Raw genomic sequence first — 26713 nt, forward strand, 5'->3', positions numbered from 1 at the left:
TGCTGAAGGATTTAATCATGTACAGGTGGATGCATCACAATAGAGCGGCGCATGGAGCTTGTGGTTTGCCACAGTAATTTGTAAGTCATAAATATGCTTTTTTTTAAACCAATTCTTTTGTCTCTATCCTGATTCACCATGATTTAAACAAAAAAAAACACTCAGAAATACAATTTTAAACTTAACTTTCTTTATACAAGTCCTCCATGCTAAAAGAACATGTTAAAACACTATTTCCATCAGAGTGGGTTTTTTAAAAACATTTTTTTGTTTCTTTCAGCTGAGATGTGTTCTCCTAATTATGTTTTTGTCAAAAAAACTAGTACAGATGCAAGTGTAATTGGAAAAACTGCAAAATGACTGATAATTTAAAATCAAAACCATCTAAAATAAAGAGTATTTGTATTTGATTTGGACATGGATGCTCCAGTTGATTTGGTGTTGACTGGATTCAAAAGATTAGCAGCTTGAATAAAGAAACAAACATGAGTTGTAACACTCATGAAGGCATTTTTGTCTTCTTTGATCCGTCCTAAAATGGGACAGTTTTTAATGTCTAATGTTATTACCTTATACAATATTTAACAGATCAATAAAAAAACTCCTGTTCCTGCCTGTAGACTTTAAAACATTTTACTCTTTTATGTAACAAACACACGTTTCATCTGCTCCTGATTCACAAAAATGTAAATAAATAAATACTTAGAAATGCAAATTTGATCTGAATTATCTTTATATATGTCATTCATCAGAAAAATGCAACAAGAACATGTTAAAAACACAATTTTCATCAGGACGGAGTTTAAATAGAACAAAAATCCTGCTCTCGTCTGCAAAGTTTAAATTATTTCAGGAGAACGCAGTATGGATGATTATGAGACACATGTTCACTACGGTAAAACTTAGGTAACATTTTGCCATCAGCAGAAGAAAGGAGGACAGATAATGAATGTTATCAGAGGAAGAGGTGGAGGTTTGAGTGCACTAAAGCTGCTGTTATCTGTCAGAGAGTGATTCATGTCTTTCACAGAAAAATGATAAACGACCAAGAAGGAGCTGCATCCTGCTGAATGACTGGAGGTTTAGTCGGCTTACTGAGTGCTCTGATTGGTGCACAATTTGGCAGGAAATGGGCAAAGGTCATTCTGCTTTTTATCCACAATAATCGAAAAGAAATTAGATTCTGGATACAAAAAAGATGTAATCTTTAGAAATCTCTAGAGTATATTATGTAAATATATCTAGAGAGTAAAAGCGACCTTTAAACTTACTTTTGCTGTAACATACAGAAGAAAATGTTCACTCATTACCTTAAAGTCCCTCTCCAACCATATTGTTTTTTATCAAAAGATCGTACATTCTTTTACAAGGCCTTCTATTATGAGAAAAATGCTCCTAGAAAAACAGTTTTGTGTGTGTTTAGAATATTCTTGTGACCTTTTTCTGATGATGAACATGTATAAACAGCATTAAGCTCAAAATTGTCTTTCTGAGTTTTCCTTATTCAAATTGTTGTGTATTAGGAGCAGAATAAAAAAAAAAAGCTTTTTGAAAAAGAGACAAAGAAAATACGCTTGGCTGCCCCTTCCAAGCTCTTAGCAATGTCAACGGGAACTGGGGGCGGGGTTGTCCCATCCAGAACTCACAGCTTAATTTCTAATTAACTCCTGTCGCTCTGCAGAAACTATGTCCTAAAAAACAACACGTTTTTATGATTTTGTCTAAAAACGGCCTCATCATAATTATAAGAACGCTTTGAAAATAGATTTTAAAAAATTATCGGAGTGGGTCTTTAAATACAGCACGAGCGTGAAGGTGTATTTTTGTTTTTGAAGTTTAACACCCCTTACCCCCTCCATGACGAGAACATTCTTCTCTTTTTGCAGGTGAAGGTGGAGTGGTGTCCAAGTCCTGTTTGTGTGACTTTCGTCCGCCCACGCTGCCGCCCCTCAGCCCTCCTGCGCCCGTTGGACCGTCTCCTTCTGTGTCTGTCTCTGTGATGCTGGGCTGTGGGTGAGGGCAGGCCCGTGACCAGACTGAAGCTGGGGAAGTTAAAGGTGGTGCGGCGGCAGCTGCTGCAGAGGTAAAGAACAGACATCTGTTCAGGCTCATGGAGTTATAAATGTTAAAAGAATTGTAATAAATATAAAAACATGATTCATGTTTCTGTCAAATCTGTTCAAAAAAAGCACCAGTTCTTCTTCCATGACTTAAATGTGTCATGTTTCAGTTCTCATCTCCAATGTTTGCCTCCCAAATGATTTTACCAGGTATGAACACCAGCCCTTTGTCTCCTGTCTGGCTGGTCTCTACGGTTGCCAATGGAGACGATACCAAAGAGCCCGCGCACAGCCGGGAGAGTGCTGCTGCAGCAAGGTAAAAGCACAGACAGCAGCACCTGCAGTCAATGGCTGCTTTGCTGATTGTGCTGAAGGAATCGATTCCCGTGTAGGTTCCCCTGAATCTGCCGGTTGTTAACCTCTTTTTATGGAGAAAGAACAGCATGTGCAGTCAAAGTTAATGTTTTATGTCCTGTCCCATGACTGCCTTCTTTTTTAAAGATAAATACTCTATTGTAGTAGATCTAGTAGATTTATCCACATCTCGAAAATAAAGTATCTTTAAATGCATAAATAACTGTCATAGAAATAACAGACATAGAAATGATGAAGCAGATTTAATTTATTTTAAACACATCTTCTGTGTTTGTGCTTCCAGGTGGAATGTGGCAGTTTTGGCCTCCTGATCCTAACCTTCTTCCTGAGCTTTGTTTTCCTTTATTTCTGGACCGAAGCTCAGAACGACTACAACGACTTTGACTGGTGAGTTTTCCCCAAGGGTAGGATATCAGTTCACTTCACTAGTTTGTTCTTAACTTTTCAAATTTGCTCATTAAACTTTCATTAGTGGTTTATTATTTGGTTCAGGGTTCCCGAAGGGTCTTAAAAAGTCCTAAAATCCTTGAACTTGAACATTTGGAAATAAGGCCTTAAAAAACAATTGAAAAGTCTTACATTTGACATTTTGGTCTTAAAAATGGTACATTTTAAAATCTTTTTTTGTAAGACTTTTGTGGTTTTAAATTTTTTTGTGTGCAAATTTGTCCATGTTTATAGTTTTTTTATTTTTACTTTGACCAATCTCAAGATCTTTATTAGCGCAAATGAGTCAGTACTCTTTTTTTAAATTTTTTTATTTATTTCATTTTTAATACGTTCACTTTTTGTTTCATTTAACCAAAAGTCAACATCAGAGACAAACTGTTTACATAAATTTGGTTTATTATTTACAGATGGTTTTACTGCACTAAAATGTAGCTAATGAAGGTTTTCTGTGGTCTGGTAATTGTAATTTAATCACTGAAATTTGAATTGTTATTGATTACGTTACTCCGTTCTGACAAGGGTTCTGTTTTTCTTCGTCCTTAAGGCTGGGAATTTGGCCGAGAAATTGTTCTTCATTTTTAATTTGCAAGGTCTTAAGAAGGTCTTAAAATGTCTTAAATTTAACTTGAAGAAACATGAGGAACCCTGTTAATTATGCAACTGATTACAACATTTACTATCGTTTTTTTCCCAAAATTCTCATACCAAATATTTAAAAAAAAAGTTGTATTTGTCAACATTTTATTTTTTACACTCTTAAATGATCTTGTTAAATAAATGAAAATCTATTTATTTACAAAAAATATATTATTAACATATTTTTCTAATTTCTGTTTTCCAGTCTTTTGTCATCATACATTTTTCTCTGGTTCTGTGTTCCAGGTTTAACTTTGGGACTCTGGGGTTCTGGTTCCCCTGGTCTCTGGTCCTGCTGACTGTTGCAGCTGCTCTCTTCACATACATCGCCCTATTACTGGTAAATAACAACATATATTTGTCAGAGCAGGAATTAAAGATTAATACATTACTATGAAAAGTAAAATGTAATGATTGGTGACTAATTTGACTTTTTGTTATTAAGTAATGTTTGGGGGTTTGATGTTTTACCTTAAATATTATATTTCACTGGTGTAGCTGTGATCAAATGTGTTATTTTAACTAAACACTGATAAACTCATTGAGATTCTGAATTCAAAAGATTTAGTCATTTTGAAGATGTTAGTAAGAATGTTTTGATTTCATATTCAAACTTTGCGGATACAGATACTCTTTGATTTACTGTAATTTTTCAATCGTTAACACAATAATTCCAGTAGATTTTGAAGGAGAAAAGCGCTTTTCTCCTTCAAAATCTGCTGGAATTATTGTGTTAACGATTGAAAAATTACAGTATTTTAAAGATTTCTTGTTTAGCGTCACCTGCAATGCCTCAGGTGTTAAAGGGTTAAAGTTGATCCCTTTACGTGACATTAATGTATTTAATATTTACAGTTGTTCTGAACTGTTGTAGGTCCTGGCTGTGTGTCTGCTGTCTGAGGGTCAAAGGCTGTACTTACACTGGAGTCACAAGGTACAGCCCAACAGACACAGAAACATCAAAAGTCTGTATTTATTTTCTCTTTAGGTTTCAAATCATTCTTATTTTTTATTTTTTTGTTCCAGACTGGCATCGTGGTGACGCTGGTGTTCTCCGTCGCAGCCACGGCCGTCCTCTCTGACCTCTGGAGCAAAGAATGGAAGACTCTCCTTCTCTCGCTGCAGGTTGGCCGAGGCTAGCGTGTAATCACAGGATGAACATGTTCAGAGGGTCGGTTTTGATGATAACTGTTTTTAATCCGTTTGGTCTTCAGGTCACAGCACCTTACCTTCACCTGGGGGCCGTCTCCATCATGGCAGTCCTGTCGTGGCCTATTGCACTGCACTTTTTCAGAATGAACAAGAAAGGTAAAACTTCATGTGAAAATAGATGACTTCTATTTTTTATCTATTTTCTACACTATAGGGTGCACTGTCAATGAATGGACTATTTTCCGGCTTTTGTCATATTTAAGGCACACTTAATGCCCCACCCCCATGTAAAATTAGGATCAGCTTAGTAGTGAAGATTCTGATCTTCTGAAATCTTCTGAATTCTGAAATTGAAGCGGACAACAGAGAACTGAAAGCAAAAAATGAGAAACAAAAAAAGGAAAGTTGAAAGTACACCTAAGTATTATATTTTTTATTGGTAACAGTCTTTGTTTTTTTTTTTTTATTCAAGTTTCAAATGTACTTTTTTTCAAATTTTCAATATTTTTTTCCAAGTTTTCAATATTGTTTTTCAAATGCTCCATTTTATTTTTTTCGTATTTTCATTCACTTTAAACTGATCCTAATTTGACCCCATTGACTTATGCCAACTCCCGACTCCGTTAGAAGTGTCTAAACAAAAATAAAGTCTGACGCCGCTACACGTTAGCAGCATTAGCATATTTACAGTAGCTGCGTTTATATGGACTCAAATAATTGGAATAAACACCTGATCGGAATAAAATCCATTGGAATACTCTGACCCGATCAGACTCCTTCAGATCAAAATTTCCTTAAGATCGACATAGGTGGGTTATGGCGATTTTTGATCCGATCGTGTTGCGGGCCATTACTGTGCTGGATTTTGATGTCATGCATAGACGATGTGGCGCTCCAGAGGAGACTTTGGAGCGTGAACGGGAGCAGCTGGCTGCTCTGCATGAGCAAACCATGTCTCTGAGCAGAACAGCTGGACTTGTGGCTTCATGTCTGTGAACAGGAGAGGGTGCTTTGTTACGGTGTGCGATCCAGAGGAGGCTTCAGATCCGCAGTCCACCTCAGGAAAACAGAGTCTCCTGGGAGAACTGTGTCTCTGAGCGGCTTCAGAGCTGTGTGAGCTGGCGGTGGCAGCTTTTGAAAGCAGAAATGCTGCACTGCGCGATCTTGAGAAACGGTGCAAACAAACCCATGAATTCCTGTTTCCAGTCATGTCCAGACAAAATAAAGGCTGATGTCATTCCCGTGTATTTACATGCAGCCTCATTGCTGTATGGACCGCACATTTTTAAAGTGTGTGCAAGACTAAATGTTGTTGTTGGTACGTATCAACAATAACCTAACTCTTCTTCCACACATGTGGAGCCAGGAATAAAGCACCGTATTTAGAAAATTTTGAGCGAAGAGTCACTGTAAAATAAAAAATATAATAATAATAGTAATTGCACGTTTAGGAAATCGACTCTGTTTGTTTCACTACTTTGTTTGTTTGCAATGGAACTCGCTATTTCTTCTTCTACAGACATTTCCGGTATTTTAGATACTTCTGCCTATGTCATCAGGATTTATTCCTATCGAGCGTGTTGGATATGTAAACTTTTGTTACAATCGGATAAAGTTTTTCAGAACCATGTACACAGTTCAATTCTAATCCGATCTTTGATCCGATTAAATACATTTTGCACATGTAACCACAGCTAGTAACTCCTAACTTTATTTGTAAACACAAAAAAGAAGTCCGACGCAGCTACCTTTTACTCGCTTTAGCATTTTTATTTTTTTTTGACAGTTTGACAGAGCTCCGTGTACCCCACAAAATCACTTAAATATCAGTCAGCACAACAAAAATGCATCAATAAAAAAGGTGCAATATCATGTTCAGTACAAAAAAGAAGACTTTTTTAGTGTACCTGTGGTGCAGAACATTTGGTACTAGCAGTCTTTTTTACTTTCTTTTAACAAAAAACTTCCTGTCCATCTGTCTTTTTGTCCTCTTGTGTATTTTGTTTTTTCTCACTCGTGATGTTCTTCTTTTTTTCTATTCATGCTTTCATCTGGATCTATTTTCTCTTGTGCATTTTGTTTTGGAGAACTCTTCCTCTCCTCTGAATGACTTTGACCTCCCGGTTGCTGCGTCTCTATCTTCTCAGTTTGTCACCATGGGAAGAGTGCCTTGTTGCCATGGTGATTCAGCAGCTACAGTAAAGCTGAGTCATGCTGGGCGCCTCTCCTGGCAAAAGATACAAAAAAGAAAATTTGGGAGTGGGCAGAGTGAAAGGACTTTGGCTTTCTTCCATTCTACTAGGTGGAAAGAAAACGGTTTAAAACTTTAACTTGGTGTTCTCTTTATTTTTACCTGAAATTTGACTTATTTAATAGTAAAACTGTGTAGTATCCAGAAAAAAATGTTACGTTTTAATTCACTGAGTGTTGCCCAGAAAGATAAACACTGTTATCTGTGCTTCTGCTATGATCATTGACGAAGAACCATTGTGTGTTATTGGAACGAGTCATTGTAACTGTTTAACTCCGTGGTCTCCAACCTTTTTCAGGCCATGGACCGGTTTAATGTCAGTGTATTTTCACGGACTGGTCTGTACCAGACTGAAAGGAGAATCCGACTTTTTTCCCTCAACTTTTAAGGGTGAAATTTATCCTCATCCTCTGTAAAATTCTTGCAGATGCTTTGAACTTTATTTGCACTCTAGATTTGGAACCATAGAAATGAGATATTGATTCCCCCTTAACCCATAACTGTCAAAGGGGAAGCAAAAAAAATCAGACGGCAACTTCAGCCTCGTCCAACTCTATGAAATTATTTGAAAAAAAAAATCACAGAAACAATTGGGTTTTTTTGGTAAATAATCATTAAACTGTTGGAACAACTTTATTAGCAACATCCTCATAACATTAAACAGACAGTTGCTGAATATTATGTATTATTATTATTATTATTATAGTCTGTGGGAATGACTGTCGTAATAAATCATTGACTGTATAAGAGAGAACTGAACACACTGATTGTAACACCACCCACTAAAAATGCCTTACTTCCTGTTCCAACGAGATTGAGTCAATTTAGCCGCCATTTTTTCATGATATGAACTTTGTCATGTAGGAACCAGATGACGTTAGTAAGCTGTGATTGGTCCTAGTCGGTCTGAGTTATTGTTTCTATGGCAACCGCTCTCACTAATCATGAGTCAGCTTGTTTTAAAGCCACACCCTTTACTCTGAACGCGGGCTCAGGAGAATCTGTCAATCAAATGTTTCGGGCACCACATGTTTTAACTGAGGCTCCTGATTGGCCAGTTAATAACTTGAATAACTAGCGATACAGAAAAAATATAAAGAGATGAAAAATTGGGGTTATCAAAAACATGTTTAAAAAGGCACCAGAGCCAGAATTGTTCTTCTGAAAAATACAAGGACTGAGTAATAGCTGCTGATTTCTCAATAGAAGTCTATGGGATTTCTGTTTTCTGAGAGCGGCGGTTACTTCCTGTTTGGAGCAAAAGGAGGAGGAGTTACTCAGTCCAATTCTCATATACAGTCTATGCAATAAATTTATATTTGGACTAAAAACTCCTGGTTTTTGTCTGTAAAATGCAGATTTCTCTCTTCAAAAGAAGCTTTCCAAATACGTTTGTTGTTTATTAACTTTACTAGTTTAGGGGGGTTCAATTAAACTCAGCCGCTTTAAGAAAGTAGCGGTTGTGTTTTCGTCACATGACCAAGTGACTTGACATGCGTTAAGAAGAATAAGTTGAGTGTGATGGGGAGAATCAGAAATAAAACCTCCATCAGAATCAGATTACACGGAAAAAAATAACACCATGTAGTCACTGTTCATATGAGTCTGAATCCAAAGCATCGTTGTTCTAATACCTGAAGGTCTTATCATGGATTTCTTCAACGTAAAGACAAGTTTCTTTGTTGTGTTCTTAGTGCGTCAAATCGCAGTGCTGGGTCTGTTCCTGTCTGTCCTGTTCTCGCTGTATCTGGTGCCTCTGGGAATGTACTCCCCCTGCATTAAAGAGGCGGGAACACTGGGACCTGCACCCACTCTTATTGGGCACAGAGGAGCTCCAATGGTAAGAGCGAGCTACACAAGTCTAGGTTCTATTAAAACTACAGGTAACTTTGAAACAAACCAAACAACTATTTCTAAAGAAGAACAAACACAAAATCAGAACGGCTGAGATTTTAAATAATTTGAAAAATCTTTAAACTAATCTTAGTTTAAGAAAATATGTCTTAAGAATTCTTGGTAAGAGAACTTTTCTTTCCCCGTCGGCTGTTTTATTTTATTTTTTTTTGCTTATTTTTCAAATTTTAAGATTTTTTGACTTGGCTCTAGGAAGCATTTTTTACAGTATTTAGATGATCAAGATGTTCATATAAACAAAAGTGTGTCATTGGGCACTGGATCTTTTAATAAACTGGATGGAGTGAGCATTTTGCAGAGTTTAAGGAAATGAAGGGACAAATATGAAATCACTCAGTAGAAGAGTGTCCAAACTAGCAGGTTGTGGGTTCAAATCTGTGCATAGAGAGCTTTGGGAGTGCAACAGACATGTATTCAAACTATAGGTTGGAAATGTAGAATTTGTTTTTTTATTATTATTATTCTAAGCTCAGCATTCTATACGTGACCTTAGAGCAAATTAACTTTAAAGGATGTATGACTGAATTGAACTGCAGAGACTTCTAAATCTTTTTAGGATATTTTTATCTTAAACTTTCTACATTTTTGTTGTTCAACACATTCTCACTTAAAAAATAAATTGACATCACATTATTTTATTGAGATTCTTTTAAAACGTAGGACAGAAAATCAGCGACCACTACCAAAACATAAACTAAAGAGCATAAACAACACATGCCTTCTTGAGTTGTAAATAGGAAAGCTAAATTGGTATTGATATTCTTGTGTTGTGCACTCAAGTGGAAAAATAGTTTTCATCACAATATGCACGTGTGAGGTTAGAAAAATCAGCATATTAGTTTATAGTTGGAAGTCTGAACGTTCTTCAGCATAAGTCTTGACTTTGAAAGCGTGGATTTCCTTTGACCACAGTGTTGTTAATGTCTGCGTTTGCAGCTTGCTCCGGAGAATACTATCATGTCTTTTGAAAGGGCCGTGGAAGCTGGAGCACAAGGACTGGAGACGGACGTCACCATCAGGTATTTCCCCTTCTTCTCTTTAATACGTCAGCTGTTTTTTGGAGAAATCCACATAGATTGGAAAATGTAAAATCCAAATGTGTCATTAATCCATTTCTTTTGCTTATCTCAGACTATAGAATCAACAATATTTAAATCATTCAGATATGGTTGTGAATATAACATAATGAAACTAACTAGAGCAAAAACTAATTAGAATGATTAGAACCCCGACGACCTGCTTTCACAACCGGGACATTATGTGGTTCTGTTCATCTCAAGGCCTCACAGATGGATCAGTTGTCGTTTCAAGAATCTGGAAAACTTCTAAGGAAGTTTAACTTTTTCTGTGTTGCACATTTGATTGTGCATTTTGAAAGCAAATCCGAATCTGTGCCTCAATCCTAATTATTCAGATCAGATGCTCGCCTGCTGCTCTCCCTCCGAAGGTGATTACCGTTCCCTTAATCCTGCTGGCCTTTAGCTTTCCCATTAGCCCGTAGCTTTGGGTCTGGCATTTTATGGGCTGAAAAGAGGATTATCTGCATGACACGACTCAGCATTACCAGGTTATCGTAATCTCAAGCCTCTGCTGATCCTGGGGACTCCAGTGCAGCGTTCACGTGCGATAAAGGGAGGCGTGTTTGTTCGTGGCGTGGCAGTTTCTGCGTTATTAAGCTATCAAGAGTTTTCTGAAGCAATCTGTTAAGATGTATATTATTATTATGTAAGAGTGTGTCAATGAGTTGTTGCATAATACAGTTAACTGCAAAAGCAGCATCGTAAAAAGCCTATTTGTTATTATTTTCCCATGTAATGGATTCATTTTTGTCAAACATAATTTGTGAGTAATTTATTTTAGATTTTTGTTACATAAAGTCACATTCTGGTTCTCTTGTTGTGTTGGAGTGATACTCCTGCTCCTTTACGTACATTTTTCGACTCGCTAAAAACTCTATCGCACTTTCAGCAAATATAGCAATCTTGATATCGATACGTTCAGTTCGTTCAGGACATTTGTCAATGAGAAATCGCTGAAATCCTTGAAAAACTTTGTGCACTTTGAAACTTATGAACTTCTGCATACTTCAGCTAGAGACAACAAACTTTAATACCTTCAGCAACCACTTGTTTTTTTTAATGTAATTTGGAATATAGCTTTTAATTTAGCATTATGCTAACGTTTTTTTTGTTTGTTTGTTTTTTTTTTTTTTTATAAATATACATTTTCTAGTTTTTATGCCAGTTTTGAGTTCATCTAATGTTTTAGCTATTTTGACAAAACTTGACTTTTTAAAATTCTTCAGGCAAATTTGGAGTAAGGCTAATATTTTAGCATTATGCTACCTGTTTTGACAAAATTTGACTTTTTAAAGTTATTTTGCCTAATGTGGAATTTAGCAATACTTTAGCATTATTCTATCTGTTTTAGCAAAGTTAGACATTTTTCCAGTGTTTTGGCTGTTTTAGAATTTAGCTTATATTTTGGCAAGCTATCAGCTTCAGCGTTTTAGCTTTCAGCTTGAACATTTTTAGCTATCCGTTTCAGCATTTTCAGCTATTAACAACTCTTACATCTTCAGCGGTCACATTCAGCCTACAGCATTCACGCTTGCATTATCACAGGTAGTGCTATTTGCCTAGTTTGCTCTGTACTTCTTATCTTTTTCTAGCTTTTGAATCACCATGCTAAGACCCATTCCGATGAAAATAGTGTTTTCAACATGTCTGTCCCAGATGCATCATTGTTCTTTACATAATGACCTAAAGTTTGTTTTCTTTTCCTTTGTCTAGTTATGACGGTGTTCCATTCCTGATGCACGACTCCACTCTGAGGAGGACCACCAATGTGGCAGAAGTTTTTCCAAACCAAACACACCTGGACGCCTCCAACTTTACGTGGACAGAGTTACAGCAGCTGAACGCTGGCAGCTGGTTCTTATCGGTGCGTCATGCAACAGACTATTGCTACCTAGCCAAAGAAAGCTCCACTAAACGACCTCAACACCAGTCATAAAGGTTTAAATAGGTCAGGGATAATACCAGATGACGTGTTCATTATTAGAAGTTATCAATGCCCCTCTTTGTGTCAGACGGTTGTTTCCACAAAGACCATTAATTTCTGATAATAAACACCTCACTGGGCATTATCCCACTTATACCATAGTCACTTACAAAAGAAATACAAATTAAATCAAATTTTAGTACTATAAGCTTGTTATTTTTTTACATTTAAATTGTTTTGCCTAAAAAGTGGACTATTTGATATGCGTTGTCATGGTAACGGCTACAGAGCCTGCACCGACCTCCCTCTGTTACAGTGGGGAGGAGTGGTATATACACTAAATGTTGTGTTTAGTGATCCAAAGCATCATTTTAGTGGAAAAGTTTGCTTGTTTCTGCTCAGATGATTAAACAAAATCCACAAGTAGTTTTCTAGATCACTTTTATTGCAAGACATACTTCAAAGAAATATTTAATTAGTTAAAAATTAAATGATTCATAAACAAGAATTTATTCTGTATCAAAGAATATGTTAGACAAGGAGCAAACTATTTAAATTTAAATTGCTGTTGTTGGTAAATTTGATAGAAATTCTGACATGTTCATCAGAGAGATTTGAAGAGCAGATCTTTTCTACTGTCTTGCTGTAGAATGTCCTCCGATGTTCCAAGTTTCTGTTGCTACGGTTACCTACTGGCATTAGGCCAGCACAGTAATATAGAGCATTCAGGCTATGTGACCCAAACGTATTCTTTAGGTGTCTTTGGCATAAGATGAGTTACCCCATTCTGTTTTTAGGTCATTTTAAGGAGCTGATGTGTCATGCTTAGATTAGAGAAAATGGTTTATTTCTTCACACAGACGTCATGTATTTACCTTTCAAGCCTAATATGACATGAGCTGTAAGCCATTCCTTTTTAATTATGATTTTATTGCAATATAAGATCCTCTAGATCTTCGGATACTTGCCAATAAATAGAAAAAAACTAAAAACGATTGAATCTAAATGTCTGCAAAAGTGTCAGTTCCTCTTCTGCTTGTTGACACTTCAAACCCTCCTGTGCACTGCAGAGGGATCCCTTTGGCACGGCATCGTCGCTGTCTGAGGAAGATCGCTTGCAGGCACAAAACCAGTCGGTGCCCTCACTGGCCCAGTTCCTGGAGGTAGCTGCCAAAAGCAACAGACTGGTGCTGTTTGATCTGCGGAGGCCCCCTCACGGACACCCCTACAGTCAGTCATACATCAACACCACTCTGGAGGTCGTGCAGGCCCACATCAATTCCTCCCAGGTACCGTGACATGGAGCGTAGTTCAGATCCACGAAGCAGACTGGCTTTAGGTTACTTTATCTGGATATTCAGCATCTTTAGTAATGCTTAATAAGTTTGTTTCTACGTGTTTTTAGGTGTTGTGGCTGCCGTCAGAAGACAGGAAGCTGGTCCATGCTGTCGATCCGGAGCTGCAGCAGACGTCAGGAGAAAAAGCCTCCATCCAGGAACTGACCGATGACCACATCATCAGACTCAACCTGCACTACAGCAGCATGTCACAGCAGCAGATACGGTACAAACTCATGAAACATTTTCTTTGAAAAAGCAAAAAAAATCTGCCAACAAAGTTGAAAAAAGTGGTCTCATTAAAAAAAAGTTCTTGTCATTAAGACGTGTTTATGTCTAAGATTACTTGGCTAAAAAAATGTAATTCAAAATAAGACAATTTCTCATGAAACGATTGTCTTTTTCCCCTATGAAGGTTTTGTTTTTGTAGTGTCAATGTAAAACAGCTAAAATTACAAAGGAATTAAAATCTGATAAATCTATAAATATGTGAGCTTGTGACAGAAAATACTGTTTGAAAATAAAATACAAATATCAACTAACTTTTAAAATCTCTACTCAAAAGGGAGCATTACTGGATATAAGAAAAAAAGACAAACTGAAAGTATTTCACACCTACAGTAGCTGAAGCTCTTAGTTATGTAATCTCCTCCATATAACCTTTAGAAAGTGCGCTTTGCAAATGCTGTTGAGGCTGAGGCATTTCTCTCTGAACTTTCTAAACGGCCTCTTCCGCGCTAATGTTCCCGTCTCTAGTTATGTAACCTGTGTAATATATGCCCCCTGTGAACCGCCGTTATCATTTGTAGGAAAAAAAAGGTGATTGAAAGGAGGCGGAGAGTGGACAGAGAAAAGACGGATAAGAAACTAAAACGACATTTATTGAAAAGAAAGAAGGTGGAGGAGGTTTAGACACACCAGTCTGCATGTCCTGAGGTCTGCAGGCCCTGAACTCTGGGAAAAATATGATCCTCTAAAATAGTCCTCTAAAATATTTATTAGTTTGATTTTATTGCCTTTAAAGACGGATCACAGATATTTAGTATCAGACAGAATAATGAGGTCAAATCAGAATCAGTTTAAAGTGAGTGAAAAACCAGATTGTACATTTAATACCATTTTTTTATACATTGTAAACATGAATGAAATATTGAAAATGTGAAAAATAAAATTGTAAATTTGAAAACATAATAACTTGAAAGAAATACTGAAAATTTGAAGCAAAAATACATTTGAAAGTTGACTAACAAGAACATTTATATCTAAAGATGCTGTTTTGTATTTTCAACTCTTTTCTTCCACTTCATTTTATCTCCTTTCAGTTTCGCTCCAGATCCGGGTTGTACGTGGGGGGCGGGACTTTAGGCTCATTGGCTGCCAGGACTTGATTCTAATTGGGGAAAGATTTTGTAAAGCTGTCCGAGTCTACAGTTCCAAAATCGAGTGCCCTAGAAGTCTTTGTGGAAAACCAGTGAGCATGATGTCTGAATTACTCTTAAAATCCAGACCACTGGATAGTCCTCCACTGTATAGTTTATTAGTAGTTAGGGATTGGAGTGGGAATTCAGTTGTAGCCAAACAGACACCGTTCCAGAGCATAAAATACTTCACATCACCGCCTTTGGGAATGATGGGAATCATGTTCCAATAGCCAATGAGCTCAAAGCTCCACCCTCAAGTAAAATTAAGATCAGCAGTGAAAACTTGAACACTATGAAATGAAACCGAAAGCAAAGTTGAAAATACAGAAAGACATTATTCTTTTTTTTTTTGGAAACTGTTTTAGGTTTAAATGTTTATTTTTGTTCAAGTTTCAGATGTACTACTTCTTTTTCAGTTTTTAATTTTTCTATCAATTTTAAGATGTTATTTTGGCATATTTACAATTTTATGTTTCTAATTTTTAAAAATTTCTTCAACTTTACAATTAATACATAAGAGCTTAAAGCTGTTTTCAAATTTTTATTTTTTTTATTAGTTTATAATCTAGTTTTCCCTTCAGTTTAAGCTGAGTCAGTTTGCATAGAAAGTTTAACAAAATATTAAAAATAATAATAATACATGGTTTTATTGTGGATTTTGATTATTAAGATTTCATTACTTACGTCGAGTTTTTTTAATGGTTGTATTTCAAACAAACTTTTGAAGTTTTGGATGGAAGCATGTGTATAAAGCAGTCCAGAACCTCCAATCGACTTCCTGTTTTCATGTGCAGCAAATATCTGTCAGTGAACATCAGCACCAACCTGTACGTCATCAGCCAGCCGTGGCTCTACACTCTGGCCTGGTGTGCCGGAGCTCAGTCTGTCACCACCAACTCCATCCACATCCTGTCCCAGATGGACAAGCCACTCTTCCTCATGGTGAGCCGGAGACTCTAACCATTGTTTTACCTTAATGTTGTAGATGATTAAATGTTTAAAAAGAAGCAAGAAACATAAAAAAAAGTATTTTTCCACATTAAACTTTCATTTTAAGTCTGCAAAATGAACCCTTTCATTGAATTCACTGATCTGTAAATGTTAAAGATCTCCGCCGTTCTGATTAAAGCTCAGAACATTCTGGTTAAAAGCACATTTTGTAATTGAAGCTATTAACATCTGGCATATTCCCACTGCTGTGGTGAGTTGGAGGATAATCACAGGTGGCTTCAGCAGGTACCGTGGGTGTTTGAGGATTGCATAACACTCCCTTCATTTCCCACACGTCTGATCTCATGAATCTGAGTTCAAGTCCTTTTCTTCTCACAGCTGATTGTTCGCTTCACAACCTTGATTTCTTCTCAGCTCAAACCAAAGCTTTCTTTGTCGTCTGCAGACGCCAGAAGAATACGGTCTGATGTGGATCCTCACGGATGTGGTGTCCGCCATCCTCATCTTTGCAATTTTCGTATTCCACTGGTAAGAGGCGCATTCAATACCTTCTCCAGTTCAGTGACGTGTCTGATGTGCGGTTATTTAAGACTCTGCCAGGCTGAGTCACCCTGACTGTCTGTGAGTTTATGGTTCATGTTTACTCTGGATTTTTAGTGTCCATCAAGACTGTTATAAAAATGATAAATAAGATCACTACCGATGTTTTTTACGCGCTTAGTCATGTGAACATGATCTGCCTGAAACCAACTCAAATTTAGTTTAGTTTATTTTCTTCATTTTCATAGCACACTACAAAAAAAATCATAATACTCAAAAGGGGACAGAAAGAAGAAAACTTATCGTCTCTGCCCCATTTAACTAAATCAATCAAGCTATTTTAGCCAAATCTATCTATAAAGTCACAGACAAATTATCTGTTCTAATTGAAAACAAGAATTTAACTTCAGATGCAAATCATGTATTTCTCTAAAAAGACCCACTCTGATCGTCTTTGATGTACTTTCAAATTGTTTCCAGTGGTCTTTTAGTTGGGATTATGTCGTTTTTTTGCCAAAATCAAAAACCTTTGTCACTTTCTAGGACATAGCTTCTGCAGAGTGGCAGGAGTTCATTGGAATTTCCCCTGTGAGTTGTGGGTGGCACACAGCAATGTTGTTGAGAGCTCTGTGTTTACATTCTCTCCCACGAGCTCACAGCCCCTCACAACCCCAAGCTGACATTAGCAGTGCAACAAAAATGGCAAACAGTATCAGAGCTTTCCAGCCGTACAGCCAGACACAGCTCAGTTTGGGGACCCCTGGTCTAAAGCATCGTTTTTGGCTCTTAGTTTCTTCTTTTGGAATAAGGTGTCATACTGTAGCATGATCGCCACCTAGTGGCCAAACTGAAACGCCCTCCAGGAGAGGCAGAACAATTGTTGGAGCTTCTCTGTTTGAGAAACCATGTATGCTGGTAACAGTCTCATTATATTTCACTAATAAATTTTACAGTATGTGAACTGTATCAGATTAATATATATATATATATATTTAAAAGATATATAGATTATTAATGTATTTCTAAACAAATGTGTCTAAATCTGTAAACCGTGTAAACTCAAAATTGAATTGAATCGAACTGAATTGAGAAGATTGAAATAATAGTAAAAAAATAAAATAAATTAACATTGAATCCATCCAGGCTCTGGTGAATCAAATTGATTCTGGAAATGATTGGCGATACCCAGCCCTAGTATGAGCAGGATAATGCTCTTTGTGGTGTGCATTATCAGACATGAACAAACTTTATGGAAGCAACCATTCAACGCAAAAATCAGGTTAATGCAATAAAAAATGTGCTAAAAGGTCTGCAATTAATTAATTAATCATGATTAATGCGATAATGTAACACACCTACTATATGTCTGCAAGTGGATGCATAAGAATGGAGTGAAGCAGGGAGTTTGTGGTCCACCCAGCGACACAAATATGTCATTTTCCAAACTGCATATTTTCATCTTCTCCTGATTCAGAACATATATATACTCCATAATGAGAAAAATACCATCAGAATACATTTAAACACAATTTTCATCAGTGTGGGTCTTTAAATCTCTTAAATTGTACGTAGACAGTCAAAAGCATCCGTCATTTTTAACCAAACTACAGTAACGAGTAACTGGTTACATCTGTAGATGTTTGCCTGAGCTGTGATCAGCTTGTGAACAGACGCAGCAGCCCTGCAGGAGAAGCATCAAAGCCGATATGGCGCACAGACGGGGGCGGCGGCGATTCCCTTTGATGAACAGTGTGTGATGCTTGTTTGTCTCAGGTGGAGAGAAAGAGGCCTGCCCTTCTGGTCCGGCAGCCGCCAGACCCACGAGAATGGACCGTACAGCAAGTTCAGGACAGGTAACCTTACCGTCCGATACAAACCAAACAGGTTTTTGTCGATTTGAGTGAATTTGTTGGTCGCAGAGTTTTGTGCGATGCTTTGTTTTGTGGCTGTGGAGAGTTTGAGATGTTTTTGTACCTCAGAGTCTTCTGGTATCGTCTGTGTTCACTGGAACCCGCTCCACTCTGACCCTTCTGCTGGAGCTTTTGTTTCCCTCCCATCGGTCTTCAGCCAGTGACACCTGCATGCCCTCCCATCCCTCCTGGAAACTTGTACGCACTCATCCTGTTTGCATTTTACAAGTTTCTGTGTGTTTGTAAAATCATTCTTTAGAGGTAAAATTAGGGCATAGAGGTTTGAATCCAAGCTTCCTAACTAACTCAGCAGCTGCTTAACAAAAACTCTGAATCTTATCAAGTATATTAACCATCATATTACCCTATTAATATTCACATTAGACATGAAAAGCCGAATATTAAAAACACTTTATTTACTGAAATAGCATGAAGTCCCACTCCAACTTAATTTTTTTCTTAAAGTGTTTTTTTTAATTATTATTTAAAAATTTAAAAGCCTGCATCATTGTTTTAAGACGTATTTTCTGCAGGAGCTCATTAGAAATTCGCCTCTGAGTTGTGGCGGGACTGTTGGCGCGAAAGTTAACCTCCGATCATTTCCCATCAGCCCTTTGTTTACACTCCTTCCTGCTAGCTTATAGCACCTCATAACTCCAAGATAACAACGTAGCCAAAAACGCCAAGGAAAATGAAGATTTTGATGGATGTATTTGTCTGCAAGTGGCTGCGTCAAAATTGCAGCAGATAAAGGAGACTTTGGTCTGCCTTTTGCAGTTGCTGCGTCACAAACTGCCCCTGATCCAGCACCATTTGAACCAAGAAATACTCAGAAATGCTTAAACTATTTTACATATGTCCTCCATCATGAGAAAAATGCTACAAGAACGTGTAAAAAACACCAAAAAGAAAAGATTTTCATTGGAGTGGGTCTTTAAAGCCCAGCTCAGGTATAAAACAAAAGCATGCAACTAATGAGCAGGGATGCTGTCATAAGGAAAGAGCAGCAGCTGTGTTTGTGCTTGTTAACCTAAGTGTCTCCCGTTGTTTGTGAGCACACTTTACTGCAACACCTTTCAGTGAAATCATAAAACTGCAGGATATTATTTAAAACCCATCATCCCTCCTGCCTTTCAGTTATGACTCAAATTTTATTCAAGCATCATAGTTGATGTGAGTAATACCTAAAAAAAAAAAGCTGCTCACAAAGTAAATGCGAGCAGATCAAACTGGAAGGAAAGAGGTTGGAAATAACATCCATCACCAGCACTGACCTCCTGCTGGGAGCCACAGTAAATCAGAGCAGGCATGAAGTGATAACCACAGAACACGTGTCCTTGCATCATGCAGCAAAGCCAGAACCTCTTTAATTCTGGATCGGATCCAGGTCACCGTTTTAAAGTCATGATCCAGAGTGATGGTCGTTGGATAAGACCATTGACTCTATGTGAGTACTGGATGGAGTAATCCCTCCTCAGGAAGTACCACCTGGCTCCAACAAGCCAAAATCCCATAGACTTCTATAGAGAAATAAACAGCTATTACTCAGTCAATCTGTTTGTCAGAATAACCAATATTGCTTAAAAATGTTATTGATAATCCTCATTTTTCATTAAATGTTTTTCAAGTTTTTCAAGTTTTAAACTGACCAATCAGATGCCTCAATAAAAGTATGTGGTCTCACGCCAAACATTCAAAGCATTTGATTGACAGATTTCGAGTAGCTCACTTTAAAGTGTTAGGGGTGTGGCCTCCCAACAGACTCATTCCTGATTGGTGAGAGTGGTTGCATTGACTCGACCAGTCACTGCATGTGCCTCAGTGACATGGACGCGTAAAGAGGGGTTGACCCATACGAATGCTGCAGGTTACTGGGTTGTCCGTGGTCGTGGAGAGTCGTAGAAAGGAGCGGCATGGCTGCGTCCATATCTCAAAAAAATGTTGACTAAACTGACACCATTTGGTTGGATCAGGAAGAAAAACATTTTCTATGGGTGACATCACACTCCAGTTCTCAGATACAGTCAGTGGTTAAGACCTGATCAGAGCTTCTGTGGATCCACATCTTCCCCGCTGCCCCTTACACACATACCCTAATGCTCACTTCAGTCTGTCCACCTTTTAACCTCTGAGATGTCACCGGTGTTCTTTCGATCTGTCCTACCCCATGAACTTCTCCTACCCGTAGCACAGTATGATAGATGTAGCTATCCAAATGTATAAAAACGCACAGTTTTGGTGTTACTACGTAAACACAGCAGGGTAGAAAAAGACTCACAGAAGAGTAGTACACAATTACGGGGAAGCAGCTCAGACTCATGGGTTGAAATATATATTTAATATACTAATATATAATGTATACTTAATGAGCAGTATGGAAATCCTTTGGTGGATCCGTGTCTATAGTAACCCTCTGTCCACACGTGGAGCGTGGCGCATATGTATTCACGCTGGAACTAAACCGCTCAGCTAAGGTTTTATTCGCATTCCGCACTCATAGTGGTTAGTTTTAAAAATGTGAGCGCAGAGGCACTCTGTAGGCACGGATCTGCAGCGGAGATATAGAGCAGTGTGAAAACTATTTAGGAGTCCCAGAGGTTAAGAAGTGAGCTTGCCTAAAAGTCCAGAGCTAAGTTAACAAGAATAGCATTTCATTAGATACATTAAGTATACAATTAAATGTCACCTAAAGTCACACAAACAGCAAATAACAGCACAGTAACCACAACAAAACTGAAAAATATGACGTGATTTTAGCGTGCGCATGTCCAGTAGGTGAAGGTAGAAACCTTTCTCTGGTAGCAATGATTTATAGAACACTTGTGAGATCAAAATAACAAACGCTTTTTTGATCAACATGAATCGGCTGAATCTAACAGAGAAAAGCAGCTTTTAATATTGACTTTACATTGAGATACAACACATGGTTAACTTAAACCGTTGCATAACAGTCCAAAGCTTACAGGGTTGGCTGATTGATTGTGTCCTAAACACTTTACTACTGTAAACACTTTAAACACTTTACTACTGTAAAGTGTTGCATATCAACACAAAGCTGCTTTTCTCTGCTTCAGAAATTGTGTGAATGGCTCAAGAGTTGCAGTAGCTAAAGCTTCAGTCTTAGATGCTCCCCTTCCATCTAATTTTGGCCTCTAACTCCCAGGATGCCTTTCACCTGTGTGGGTAAACTCCTTCCTGTTTGATCTTCTGTTCCTCAGAGATGAGTGACGTGTGGTCCATTTCCAGTGTGAATGTTCGGCCTGATCTGAGGAGCACCCCCGGCTCCCCCAGCGTGCCTCACCTGCCCACCATCTCAGAGGAGTGACTCGGAGGAGAGACGGAGAAAGAGAGGCAAGAAAGACATCTACGAAGAACGGAGAAAAGGATCACACAAAAAGAACTTGTTTATAGTGTTTGTTAAGCCAACATACGTGCTAGTCTAGTGCCTGAGTTTAGTTTATTCAACCCGAATTATCATCTAGATAGAGTTGAACTCGACCTGGTTAGCTTCAGGTTGGATGTCAGATTAGCAAACACAACATTTTTTGAGAGAGAAGTGATCAGAAACATCAGAGGAACTTCGGTAAGCTGCCATCCTCACTCTGCGCTCCGACTGCCCGAGTGCCCTTCAGCAACACGACTCTGGGAGAGAGCTCCTGAGATCCTGCGTCCGCTCTTTGACTTCACAGGTGGCATCGAACGCCTGGAAGGTGGAGATGATGAAAATGGAGACCGACACGTCCGAGAACATATGGACATCTGGGGGTGGGAACTCCAACAGGAAGGAAACATAGATTCTGCTGTAAAAAGACAAAAGCTGCTTTCGTTCTTATGCCTAGATATTGAAAACCAAACCTCGGAGAGAAGAAGCTGCTGTTCTCAGAACTCTGAATGCAAAGGATGGGAGAGCAGATGTTTTCTGCGTAAGATAGACTTTTTCATTGTTCACTGTCTGAGAACACTTTATACGAGAACGCCTGCTGTGGGATTTCCTCTCGTACTTTTAAAGTTACGTAAAGACTGTGGCGCTCGCATCAGAGCTGTAACGCTAGCGGTGTGAGCCCGGGGCTATGCTACGTTCACAGCGGGTATTTGACGCGCTCAAGAACTCAGTTTTAGCATTTGGGGTTAACACTGGACGGTCTTTATCCAATACAATAAGTTTGGTACAAAATGTCACAATTATTAATTTCTCCTTTATGATCAGTTTTCAAAGGGTTCAGTGATTTAAAAGGGATGCCATCCATCCAAGTCCCTGATTGGTCAACCAATTTAACTTTTATTGGGCGTTCAATGGCGTTTTGTACTTGGACACCAAAAAAAGGACATAATTTGAATGCAGAAACCCGAAATGTAAAACTTTGTCCGCTCACATAGACTTTCATTGATAGTGGCTGTTTAAACAGGCGTCACCAGAGGCGATGTGAACGTAGCATTACGCAAACACAGTCGAGATGTCCAAAACCAACAAAATAATGGAACTGCTCTCAAGAACACAACACTTAAGCCTCGTTTCCACTGAGAGCTCCGGTACAGTATTTTAAACGTTTCTATTGTAAAATGGACCCATTGAGCAGTTTCGACCCGTAACTCTTGAGGCCCCCCATCTGTTATAGGTCATAGAAAATGGAACAGGACGGTTGGGGTGCAGTCGCTGCAGCCACCTGCTGATTGGCAGAAAGTGATGACAAATATAAGCAATATAGCGCTAAGCTCATTTCAGTTTTCCTCTTTACAGTGGTATGCTTCTACGCCCCAATCTTGTTTCAAACAACATTCAATTCTTGTTATACACTATATACAAGAAGTAAAGCAAGAAAAAGTTGTTTTTCAAATTGTTGTTGCTTTTTTAGTCTTCGCACTACAATGACGGAATGACACGCTAGCGGTCTACACCCCACATGCGCCGTGAAAACAAACCGCTCAAAGGAACCGAAGTTTCCCTGAGTGGAAACGCTCGCCAGAATGAACTGGATCGTACCGTAGCGCTCAGTGGAAACGAGGCTTAACCTAAAAAGGTTTTTCAGGAACTCCCTGTCACATTTTTTGGTTAAACATTTCCTAAAAAGATCCCATAAAAGTTTACGATTGCTGTCAGTATGTCACTGTACTGCTAAGGCGTGGCGAGCAGGCGGACTCTGACCACTGATTAAGTTGGGATGGATGTAAAACAGCTGACAACATGGATGGAGTCGGACAATTGTTGCACCTTTTCTTCTTGCTCCAAGAAGCAGCAGTTTTTTCTTTCTTTGTGGCATTATTTGTTTATTAACATTAATATAATCTAAGTTTGTAGATTTTTTATTTAATTAGTATTTTTTGTTACAAACAGAACCACAGATGAGTAAAGACTGAGGAGTGTTTGTAACCACAGGAATAATAGCAGTGAACTCGCTATTTCCAAACTCTTTCATCACTTTCTCCACACGCCATGTCGTGGATCTGCCTCTCTGTTTTCAAAGAGGCAACTTATTCAGGATCAAACAATGTCCTGTTAGCAATTTAGTAAAAATAATCCCCAGAAACAGCTGATGGGTTCTGTCCTACAGCTGGTTTAAAGGCTGGACTGAGATGCAGCCGAGAAAGCGATTAGAGAAGCAATCCTTTTAACTGTGAATTCTGCAGAGCTGCTGGATCCCATCAAAGCCCACAGAGCTGGAGGCCAGCACAGTAGGTCTCCTTTAAGCTTCACTCTGTGAGTTATTAGACGTGTTATTTGAACACTCTTCGAGTGACTGAATGTAAACGTTTGAGAAAGATTTTCTCAGCCATTATTTGTGTTTGCGCTAAGCTTCTGTATAGATGGAGGCTTCCTTTAGCTCCTTTCAGCTCAACCAACAAAGAAACTCACCGGAGACTACTCTTTGAACAGGACAAAACCAGATTTTACACTAAATACAGAAGCGGTAACTTACCAAAGTGTTGCTGTAAATGTCATCTGTGCAGTTTTAGGCTAAACTTCTTTAAAGCTGAAACCCAGAGAGTTGGTTAAGCAGGATGCTCTCAGGAAGTGCCATTTAAAACAAGACTGTGGATTTGTTTCCACGACTCATTGAAACTGTTTATTTGCTCATCGATAGTAACGTTCAGGAGTTTATTTAGCAAATATTAAACTTTGAGTTATACACAGATAGTTGCCTACATGAAATGTATTGAACTTCAAGACGAGCAAAAGGACCAAATTCAGATTTTCTTTTCAGTTTGACAATTTTTATAAAACCTGTAAGTTTAGAGTTTTCGCTATAGGTGTTCATTATTTTTATTTGTGTTTCAGTAAACTAAAATGTTTCGCTGCAATAAACCTTTTTTTTTTCTTAATCTTGATTTATTTTAAGACTATTAAATGAGAACTGCTGTCTAAGAAGTCAGAAAATGAGTCAAAGGTCTGAGCAGATCCGACGAGCTTATAGTTATGCAGCACGCTGTCGCGAGTTTCTGTTTTGCTGCATTTGTGTTCAGCATTTTAGCTCCAGTCATCACTCTAGCTGCACAGCCGTATTTATTCTATGGAATATGATGAATTCTACCATCAGACAGCTTATTTTTGTGAGCGACTCTGGTGTCAATGCAGCGCTGCATTGGTTTTCCTCCCAAGATGCTTTGCATTTTGAGCCTTGCATGTGTTGGATTTATCCAACTTTAGTTTTCTTGATGCTTTTCTGAAAGGATGTGATAGCCACTGATTCATCTCTGCATCATCGTTTGAACCGAGGCAGATTTAATGGCTCTTTATAGTGGTAGTTTCTATTAAATATAACCCTGAGAATCAAAGAGATTGTACCAAAATAGGCTTTAGAAAATTTTAAAACTTATTTTTTATTCCCCTAATTAAGGACAAATGTGATTAGCAATTTTAGAGAAAGGGTTTTTCACATTTTCTGTATTTTTGTAAATGTCGTCATAACATTTTTTAAATTTAAAAAGAAGTTTACTGTCTACTAGAAGGAACTTAATCTGAAAATGCTATAGATCATCTTAAAAGTTAGCTAAATCTGCTGTTAAAGTCCACCTCTGATCATTTTTTTTATCTTTCAAAGCGTTTTCAGTGGGTTTTTTGATCATCATTATGCTGTTTTTTCCCCAAATTAACCCTTTAACATCTGAGCTTCATTGTTTATGTTCTTTGAGTTACTGTCATTTTTTAATCATTAAAACGATCAAAGTAATTCCAGCAGATTCTGAAACTACTGGAATTACGTTTATCGTTTTATGTTACAAATAGTTTCTTTCTCAAAGACATTTTTAATCTGCTTCTGATTCACATTTTGAATTACAAAATACTCAGAAGAAACAATTTGGAGCTTAATTTTCATTATATATGACCTTCATCGTCAGAAAAATGCCACACGGAAAACAGGATTTTTATCAGAATGGGTCTTTAATGGTTAAACTGTGTTCCAGTTTATTCTTTCCCTTCTCTAAATTTAATTACATCCTCATAGATCAGCGGTCTGCAACCTGCAGCTCCAGAGTCAAATGTGGCTCTTTGACCCCTCCACTGTAGCTCTCTGGTTACAGGAAAAAAAAAAAATTAAATAGAACTCTTAAAAGTAAGTATGTAGTAAAATAAAAAAAAAAAACTATGAAAATTAGATTCAACTCATATACAAGCAGTTGGACATTACGTATCAGAAGCTTTTTGACAGATTTTTCAGTGCCAGATTTTATATTTTTTAAACAACTTTAAGGATTTGAAGTGTTTGTAAGACAAATTGTCACTGATTTAGCTCTGATTTAGTTCATTAAATTTGCAAATCTTTGTCTGAAAATGGAAAATCTAATGATTTGCTGCATTGAGACGATCCTAAGTGACACAGGTTGTCTTTTATTTTGAAAAGAAGTCATGTGAAATCTCTGACAAAAATTATTTACTATTTCAAGTTTTGAGAAAAAAAAAGCTTCATTTTAATTTGCCAAAAACAACAGTTTGTTTATAGTAATCATAATAGTAAGATTAATATGAAAACAAATCGGTATCTTATTTTACTGAGAAGTGAATTGCTGCTCCTGTTGGGAGTTTGTGGTTGAGAAATTGACCCAAATGGCTTATTAAGTGTTGAAGGTTGCAGACCCCGGTCATAGATGGATGCAAACTGATCAATTAGTTTGTGCCCAACAAAGAAATGTGATTTTTACCCAATCAGAAACTTTTGTGTGTGTGAAACTTCACTTTAACCTCAAAGAAGATTAACTTCATCTCAGCTTCCAGCAGTCGGGGCTGCTGTGCTAAATTATCGGATGCATGGAAATATTTTTTTATTCTCCGAAAAACCCAAGGAGGAAAATTAAGTGCTTTCTCGCTTTCTTGTCTGTGTGCCTGCAGATGTAGTTTAGATTTTTTTTGACCTGCAAAGATGAATGGAAGTTTTGAATGTCATTCCAGAGATTCTCTGTACCCCAAAGTAGAAGAGAATCTGAGCTCCAAAACTAATTTCTGAATCAGAACACTTTGATGATGAAAATCTGTTGATGAGAAAATGAATAAAGTGCTGTTTTTTTTTATTTGCCACACAGTGTTGTACTAAAAAGTGATGCTAAATTCTAAAATGTGTTCTGTTTTAAACTTTTCGGGTCATAAATCATGTCATCTGGAATTAAACCGTTAGAGAAAAGTTTGCTTGTATTTAATGCCGGACGTTAGTCAGGTTATGATTTTAAAAATGCTTTTGCCTTTTATGCTTTGATGCCAATAAATTGTGGATGACTAAAGACA

At 37.7% G+C, this 26713-nt stretch overlaps 1 protein-coding gene across 1 annotated transcript; it reads left to right on the forward strand.

Moving 5' to 3' along the window:
* Positions 1–2003: 2003 nt before the first annotated feature.
* On the forward strand, positions 2004–26713 carry gdpd4a (glycerophosphodiester phosphodiesterase domain containing 4a; the record flags this gene model as incomplete). Its single annotated transcript, XM_024277064.1, has 16 exons — positions 2004–2083; positions 2271–2376; positions 2719–2822; positions 3768–3861; positions 4396–4455; positions 4548–4646; positions 4736–4829; positions 8619–8764; positions 9775–9857; positions 11631–11781; positions 12912–13130; positions 13247–13404; positions 15394–15541; positions 15996–16078; positions 17864–17943; positions 21219–26713. Coding segments are annotated over 16 exons (1812 nt in total), but the record flags the coding sequence as incomplete, so codon positions are not given.

The sequence above is a fragment of the Oryzias melastigma genome, linkage group LG13, assembly GCF_002922805.2.
Source record: "Oryzias melastigma strain HK-1 linkage group LG13, ASM292280v2, whole genome shotgun sequence".
Lineage (NCBI taxonomy): Eukaryota > Metazoa > Chordata > Actinopteri > Beloniformes > Adrianichthyidae > Oryzias > Oryzias melastigma.